The sequence below is a fragment of the Zingiber officinale genome, chromosome 4A, assembly GCF_018446385.1.
Source record: "Zingiber officinale cultivar Zhangliang chromosome 4A, Zo_v1.1, whole genome shotgun sequence".
In the NCBI taxonomy this organism is placed as follows: Eukaryota; Viridiplantae; Streptophyta; class Magnoliopsida; order Zingiberales; family Zingiberaceae; genus Zingiber; species Zingiber officinale.
In genome coordinates, this window is record NC_055992.1 from 110,332,735 (window position 1) to 110,341,741 (window position 9,007).

Sequence of the window (9,007 nt, forward strand, 5' to 3'; positions counted from 1 at the left end):
CGGGAATCAGACCCAGCGTGCAGGTCGGCACGTACATGCCTTGGATAGCAATAAGCAAATGCGGGTCGGGAATCAGACCCAGCGTGCAGGTCGGGACGTACATGCCTTGGATAGCGATAAGCAAATGAGGGTCGGGAATCAGACCCAGCGTGCAGGTCGGGACGTACATACCTTGGATAGCAATAAGCAAATGCGGGTCAGGAATCAGACCCAGCGTGCAGGTCAGGACGTACATGCCTTGGATAGCGATAAGCAAATGCGGGTCGGGAATCAGACCTAGCGTGCAGGTCGGGACGTACATGCCTTGGATAGCGATAAGCAAATGAGAGTCGGAAATCAGACCCAGCGTGCAGGTCGGGGCGTACATACCTTGGATAGCAATAAGTAAACACCGGTCGGGAATCAGACCCAGCGTGCAGGTCGGAACGTACATGCCTTGGATAGCAATAAGCAAATGCGGGTCGGGAATCAGACCCAGCGTGCAGGACGGGACGTACATGCCTTAGATAGCAATAAGCAAACACAGGTCGGGAATCAGACCCAGCGTGCAGGTCGGGACGTACGGTAAGAGAATGCGGGTCAAGAACTAGATCCAGCGTGCAGGTCGGGATATACATGCTTCAGATGACGCAGACGAAGGTGGGTCAGAAGGTCAGACACTACATGACAAATATACTTGCAAGGAATCGTAACCACCTGTCAGAGAATAATCATCACATGTCAGGGAATATTCTAACGGTGGGAGGCTCATACTCCTCTTGGTTCCTCCGCCAGCTTATAAGAGAAAGCCACGTGTCGACCACCGCCAGACAAAGTCTGACATCCGACATTCCCTGACATTCGCCAGGTTCCAGAAGCCTCAGTTGCAGTATAAAAAGGGATGCTTTGTCCCTTACGCAGGTACGTTCACTCGTCATTTTCTTATCAATCTTTTACTTTTCGTCCTTTCTCTGTGATTTCTGAGGAAAAAGTACCTGACTTGAGCGTCGGAGGGCCTGACCCGGGGACTTTTTCCCTGGTTTCTGGTCTCTAACGACCGATGGACTCGTCTGCGTGTGTGCAGAGCCATAGCGTCATCATCCTGATCGTTTCCCTCCGTAGGACCGCCCGTGCGAACCTTTCTAGGGGGTACCTCGCTGATTCGGCATCTCAACGACTCTCCGTCAACTTTTTGCACAACAAGACCCGCCTTCATCCGACTCAGCTTCCGGACGGGATCATCTGGCATATACTGCAGAAGGCTGGCATTTAGTTGTGTGGAGTCGCTCTGGATGCGATGTTGGTCGGGAAATTCCCTTCGACGGATCGAGCATTCGAGATACCTATCAGCTACTCTGCGTTTCGACGAGCGATAATTTTGCTGCTAAAATTCATCATTGCGTTACAAGATGCTCTCGCTCGTATTGCAGAACATACGTTCAGGCACCTATCCGATTCCTGAGCATGTTTCTAAGAGTTGCAAGGATTTGTTATCCAAGATTTTTGTCGTCGATCCGTCAAAGGTAAATTTAATAGCTCTGTAAACCTCAGAAGCACTGAACTACTATCGATTCCAGGGCTTGTGCTGCATTTTGCAGAGGATAACAATTGCTGGAATAAGAAGGCGCCCATGGTTATGAGGCTGTTGCCTAGAGCGATGGCCGGAGAGGTGCAAGTGAGGTTTCGCCATTGTCAAAGCTTGGAAGAGATATGGATGCTCATCGAGGAAGCAAGGACCACTCCGCCATGGCCTCATCTTCTATGATGGTTTTGCTTGTGAACTGAAGTTAAAGAAGGAATTGAGTGATGTAAAGTTTGTGTGGTGTAACTGTAAAATATCTCAAAGATGCAGTGTGTTGTGTAAGGAACTTTTCCGAAAAGGATTTAGGTATATTATATACGAATTATTAGAACAAATGAATACACATTTTGTTACAGAAATAAGAAATATTAGAACAAGATCAAATCAATTGATCAAGAATCACTCTTGTCTCGTAGTCCCTTGTACATGTTTCGGGTATTGTCTTTATTGCAATTCCAAATCACTCCTTATTAATCAATTGATGAAGAATCTATCAGCTCACATGCCACATTGTTAATTGGCTCACCTTATTTGCTTTAAATGCGTATATTTTTAATCAAATATTTCAATTTATTTTATAAAAAATTTAGGACCGTATTAATTAGGGATAAAATTATAAAAGCTTTAAAACCTAAGAATATATTTTAAGGGGTTTATTCACTTTCTAAAAAAATTCATAGAGTTTTTAAAAATAGTACAGAAATTAATTGTGCTAAATCAGAAATTTAATAATTTTAAAGAGTAATTTGTTCCTTAGGAAGTGAAAAAAAGGAAAATTTTGGAAGCATAATGAAAATGTCCATAACAACTTTGATTACATTGGTGGTTGGTGGCATCGCCTGCCGTGCACGTGGCACCGTCACTTGGCGGGAAACGAATAACGAGCTAGAGGAATACCAGCTGGCCCACGTGTACAACTGTGAATCCGGTACATTCACCGCCAGTTTGTACCATCCGCCTTCCGATATTGAAACTGATTCCTAATTGATTGCCACCAAATCGTACGGCCATGGATGGGCTCGAACAGATCGGACGGACGTAGGCGCGCATCGTCGGCATCACGACGCGGGACCCCACGCGGTGGTGACTGGTGCGTCCCGTAAATATTACCAAATGAGAAGGGCGTAACGGATCAGGAAGATTCCAAAAATATAATTTGCTCCGCTTTTGTGGAATCATATTAGTCCATTTTCTCCAGTGGAGCAGAGTGTGCGGGTTCACATCGCCCTCTCCTGTCTCTCTCTCTGTTCATGACTGATTCGAGCATCCATGAAGGTTGATTCAGGTGTGTTCTTCTCGCATCGTGATCTTTGCATGATTCTTCTTGATCTCTTGTTTTTTTTTTTTGAGTTTTCTCTCGTTTGACGTTGCTGTGCATGATTTGCTTCGGTTCGGCGATTGATACAGATGCGGTTCTTCTCGCATCGTCATCGTGGCATGGTTCTTTTGTTTGATCTCCCTTGGATTCCTTTTCTTGAGTTTTGTGTCATTTGATGTTGTTGTGAATTCTTAGAAACGACCGTGCAATTTGCTTCGTTCATTTTATGATTGTTGGGACAATCCGAGTTGGAGGGAGGTGATTTCATCAAATTTCAAGTCCTTATTTATCGATCTGAACTCTTGTTTGATTATTGAGGCGTTTTCTTTTGTTGCATTCTTCTATCTATTTGTTTTTCGTCGTCTTTTACTTGATTAAGCGTTCAGGAGCTCGTTTTGGTTTGTTGGATATGTTTTCGATGCTTCGAAGAGTTCGAACGATGAAGCTCCAGGTGCGTTCGAACGATTTGGTTTGTTGAATGGTTTTGATCCCTAATTTGTCGAAATCTAGAGTGAGATCGGATCATTTGGCGGAAAGGATATTTAGTCGTGTTTCATGTGATGTAGTAAAATTTTGTCGCATGATATGGAGGTATACTGCAAAAAATTTGTTGTTGGTAGAGAGTTAACATTCTTATTCTCCTTCTGTTGCTGGATATTTACATATTTGCATGATTTCACTTGATCATATGTAGTACGTTGGAGTCTAATGTTTTGGGTCAAACCTTGATTGAATTTTGGAATGAAAAAAGTAGGTCGGAATTAAAACTGTATTACTTTTAGGATCATTGTTTATACCCTAACTTGATATGTTTCACTCTGGCTACTGGAATTTCAAGGCCGAGCATAAAAAAATATTTCAATGGAGCAGGCTGATTGTTGGAACAGCTTAAATTCTACAGTTCGTCTGTCAATATAGTGTTCTTGATATTTACTGAAGTCTATGATCATTCGTTTGGTTTTGGACTTTTTGGTCTCATGCATTAGGCAAAATAGTTCAGATGCAAAAATGTCTCGATTATATAAAATATTAAGCCAATCCATCCAAAACATGGAGAAGCGGAAACCTATATATCCTTTTGCAGTGCAGTGCGGTCCACCAATTCCACTAAAACAACTGGAATCTATATTATGGATTTTTAATACCAAAATCAATAAGTAAAAATGAGAAGGCTACTTGGGAGAAAGGGATCCATGTCCGATTGACCTTCAGTTGAGTATGTTGATTGCACGGTTAGCTTATTGTTCATGGTATTTACTGAACTGGGATCATCATTCTTATGGCTTGGCACTTTCCTATCCCGCGCAATAGCCAATTTTTTCCCACTTTTTCTAATCTTTTTTTCCTTCTGAGGATTTTTATACCAAAATCAATAAGTAAAAATGAGAAGGCTACTTGGGAGAAAGGGATTCATGTCAGATTGACCTTCAGTTGAGTATGTTGACTGCACGGATAGCTTATTGTTCATCGTATTTACTGAACTGGGATCATCATTCTTATGGTTTTGCACTTTCCTATCCCGTACAATAGCCAATTTTTCCCCACTTTTTCTAATTTTTTTTTCATTCTGACTTTGAGCATGCAGATTCTAGCAATCTGATTTGGTTGATATATTTTTTTCCTTTCAATTATAAGGCATCTGAACTGCATTTTAATTTCTTAAGTTGGTGAACTGTTCTTACATTTATCAATAAAAACACAATTAATCGTGTGATTCTGCCATTTTACTAAGATCCTCACTTTTTTGTGTTTTCAGTTTCACCTTGGAACGTGATGGTTACCCGCCACTGCATTTTACTATCTTTCAAGATCTTACTGCTTAGTATATTTATTGCTGGAAAATTATTTCTTTATAGAGGATTAATAGCTGTTCTCAAACTTTTATCAGTTTTGATGAGTTGAATATTCTTTTCTTTACGTTTTCTGTAGGCAAACTTATTATTAATTTATGAGTGCATCTCTACCGTACTAATATAATTGTCTTTACAGATATTTTTCCAACTAATTGGTATTAGGTTGCGCAATGTTGACTTTCCAAACTTAAATTGACTGCACAAGGAATTGGGAAACGATGAAGACAAATAAATTTAGCAAATTTATCTCTTCCATTAAAACCCATATCCATCATGGGAACAATGAGAAACTGGAGAATAAGAAAGGTATGATGATCACAGAGGTCGTTTTCCTTTCATCCTATGAATTTTATACTCATGAAGAATCATGCACATGCAGAGTTTTAGTTAATTGCAGTTCAGAAGCTAGTTTTGCTAATATCAATAAGCACAATGAATTTACATTTATGGATCTGCCTTTGTGTATTCATAATGGTTTAAAGTTCATGGTTTACTTGAGAAATAGTAGTTAAAGGTGCGAGCATCCACATCAAATATCCTATTCAAAGATTTTACTCTAAATATTAGATAGGATAGTTAAAAAACCTTTGCATCAACTATCCTATTCATTCCCTAAATTATGCATTTATGAACAGTACTTCTCTAAATTTAGGGAATTGATTCCATTCCCTAAACATTATAGAGGAGAGACAAGAAATAGGAAAGTTGATATATGATGTATTAAAAAGTAGATATCTAAATTTAATAAAATAATTTTTTTATCCTAAATTATATATTTTGGATAGGGAAGTTGATGTGGATGCTAAAGTTTCATATCATGATGTCTTCCTCTCTAAATTTAATTTTAGTTCAAATTTCATGTGATCGGACTTCATAAAGACATTCTTTGAGAAAATAAGTTAGAATTTTCTTGTGGGTGTGATTGTTATATGGTTGGACAAAAATTTATCTAATGTAATATCCTTCTTGTTCTCATTTTCTTGTAGAAACTGAGAACAAAGTAGATAGATTACTTCAGCTCATAGAGAATGGTACAATCTCTATGAATTCAGTAAACAAGTCTGAATTAACTACTCTTATTGAGGATATTCACAAAAGTTATCAAGCAATCTATGGGCACTACGATGAGTTGACTGAGTATCTAAAGAAGAAATTTCACAAGAAAGGAGACAACAGTGGCATATCATCTAATTTCTCAACATACTCAGAATCCTCCGATTCTTCAGATTCAGAATTAGTAGGGTTTAAAAATAACTCAATTGAGAGTGATGAGGAGCAGGAAGATTACAGTGCAGTGAAGGAGAGGCTTGAATCTATGAGTAGGAGATATGATGAGCTCAAGAGGGAATTTACCTTAACAACAGTGAGGCTCGAGCAGTTTGAAGGTTTTCAGCCCCAATTGTTAAAAGCTCTAGATATGAACAAAGACCTTGAGCAGAAGTTAGAGGCCTCCTTGGAGCAAAAACAAGAATTGAATCAAAGAATGAACACTATGCATTATCAAATTCAATGTCTGGAATCAGAGAAAACAGAAATATTGCAGAAGCTACAAGAGTCTGAAAAATATATTGAAGGATATATTTGTGAAATCAATCAGATGAAAAACAAGCTAATGACAATGGAATCTGATGGCAACCGTTTAAAGCAAGAATCTGAAGAAAAATCCAAGGAAATGACTAATGTCCGGGAGTATTGTGTTCTAGAAAAGGAAATAGAAGCTCTCATACTTCTCAGCAAGATGCAGGAAGATAAAACCTTGGCTGACCAAAGAGATGAAGCTATCCAAAATCTGAAAGTATCAAATGATGAGTTGTGCGCTAAGATTACACAGTTGTTGTCCGAAAACAAAACATTGAATCATGATTTGGATGCAGCTGACAAGAATGGACATGAATTAACCAGTAGATTGGAAGGTGTAGAAGAAGAGATTAAAGCTTCAAAGTCTGAGATCATTGATCTGAAAACAAAACTTAAAATTTCAAACAATGATATTGCCCATTTGCTCAGTGGCATTGAGAGTTTAGACAGGCAATTGGAAAGCAAAAATGCTGAAAATGAAAATTTGGCATTAAAACATCGAGAGGCTGCAACAAGTGCTGAAGAAGAACATGATAAAGTCGAGGTGCTTCAAAAGGAAATAGAAGAGGTGAAGGATGAAATTTCCCATGCATATGGAGCGTATAAATTAGAACTTCAATCTAAACAGCAGAGTGAACATAACTTGTTGATGGATACGAACACAACTACGATCGAAAAGCTTGTCCTGGTTGAAGAAAATAAAGAACTATTGGCCAAAGTAAAGATATCTGAGAATTTGATTGAGGGTCTAAAAGCTCAGCGAAAAAGGTGTGAGATCTTGGTATCCGATTTTGAGGTCAAGACACAGAATTTAGAAATTGAACTGAAATCTGCAAATCTCCAATTGACTGAGGCAAAAAAGAAACATAAAACTAATAGTAAACAAATTACAAATTTGACGATGAAGAACACAAAGCTGTTGGATGAGAAATATTCGCTGCATATTCATATAAGTGAACTGAAGAAACAGTTGACGTGGTCCAGAAACTTCAATACGGAAAGTATCAATAATTTCTCTGAACAAAGTCTGAGTTTATTAAATAAACTGGATGATACAGTTAAACAGAAGTTTTTGGAACAGGAAAACCATCTGATAACTCTAAAAGATGGCTTAAAGAGCTTACATACTTTGTCAAAGCAACTCAATCATCAGTTTCACGAATCGTGCCAGAAGTTGGATCATGCAGAAGCTGTTAGCCAGGAGCAGGCGAGAGAAATATACAAACAGGAGGTGAAGATTGAGGAGCTTCAGAAAACCTTAGAACTATGTGAAGTAGAGAAAGAAGCAGCGAGCAGAGAGATGGCATGCCTGAAAATCCAACTTGATCTTGCAGAAACTGCCAGCCAAGAGCAGGTGATACAAATAAACAAACTGACTGCCAAGGTCGATGACCTTCTGCAAAACCTAAAACTATCTGAAGCAGAAAAGTCAGAAACGAGCAAAGAGATAACATGTCTAAAAAACCAAGTAGAAAGCCAACAATGTCTGTTCAATCAGAATCTAAAAACCATGGAAGCTGAGTACGCTGAGAAACAAGCGTCGTTGGAATGCAGCATCCAACTGTTGAGGCATGAGGTTGCGATATTGAATACTCAGCTAAAAGAATCAAGGCATGAAGTTTTTAAAGCAGTTCAGATAGGCACGATGGAGGTTTCAGAGTTTTGTCGGGAACTAAATATGTTGGAATCTCAGGTGAAGCAGGAGCACTTCGATAGGTTCACTCAGCTATCTTCCTTGACATCAGAGGCAAGGAATCTGTTGTTGCAAGTCCGCCAACTGATGAATGCTAAGCATGAAATGAACTTGGAGATACAAGACATGGCCCAAAGATTGAAGAACAGTGAAGAGACTATCGCAGCCTTTAAGCGAAAGGCAGAAGAAATGAAGGCTCAGTTAGCCGAGACGGAAAAGGAGATGGGGAATGTAGTGACGAAAAGTATTGAGTTGGATCGGCGGATCGATGAACTGGAGAGGTGCGTAAAGGAAAAGGATGAGGAGATAACGTCAAGGAAAATGGAGAAATTGGAGGCAATAAATCAATTGAGCATCATGATCGATTATCAGCAAGAGAAGTATCGGCAGCTGAGTGATTACGTACTATCGCTCAAGTCCGCAAGGCGTTTGGTTGGGTTTGAATAGATTGGCTTATCCTTCGTGATTGATTCATGGAAGTGTAGAAATAAGGTAGTTTAGGGTTTAGTCCCGTAATTGCTGGTATTTGCATAGCTCCTGTTTTTCCCTTTTTTTTTTTTTTGTTGTTTGTTTCTATAGGGTCGGTCGGTTTGTTGTAGTATTTTTAAGCTCGAGTTTTCTTTTTTCCTCTTTTTTTTTCTTTATTAGCTTGACATAGAATTTCCTGGGTGTTAATGGTCTGTCCCAGTGCCTCCTCTGCTCAGCAGCTGAGGCCTCAAGCAGCATGTTTGGTTTGGGTTGTGCTCAACCTATGCAACTGGGCCGGGCCACACAAGTATTGGGCTATTGCCCAAACGGATTACACAGATCGCACTTGGCCCACCATGTAATAAACTTGAGTCAACCCAGTCGCAACACGAATTGAAATGAAACGTTTTCAGGCCTGTTACGTTGAATTGGGCCGGGGTTAGACCTAACAAAAATCTAAATGGACTTCTTTTCAGCCTAACTAGTTTGTAATTTAGGCCCACTAAGGTTTAATAGGCCGGATGTTAGGCATAACG

The 9,007-nt window shown here is 39.5% G+C and overlaps 1 protein-coding gene across 1 annotated transcript; it reads left to right on the top strand.

Moving 5' to 3' along the window:
• Positions 1 to 2,732: 2,732 nt before the first annotated feature.
• LOC121970564 (COP1-interactive protein 1-like) lies at positions 2,733 to 8,636 on the top strand. Its single transcript, XM_042521356.1, has 3 exons — positions 2,733 to 2,846; positions 4,869 to 5,038; positions 5,719 to 8,636. Exons 2-3 carry the CDS (start codon positions 4,951 to 4,953, stop codon positions 8,448 to 8,450), a joined length of 2,820 nt encoding a protein of 939 aa, XP_042377290.1. The 5' UTR covers positions 2,733 to 2,846; positions 4,869 to 4,950; the 3' UTR covers positions 8,451 to 8,636.
• Positions 8,637 to 9,007: the final 371 nt, after the last annotated feature.

Coding starts and splice junctions, on each gene's coding strand:
- LOC121970564 (XM_042521356.1), top strand. CDS start 4,951: ATGAAGACAAATAAATTTAGCAAATTTATCTCTTCCATTAAAACCCAT. Junction 5,039..5,718: donor GAAACTGGAGAATAAGAAAG/GTATGATGATCA, acceptor ATTTTCTTGTAG/AAACTGAGAACAAAGTAGAT.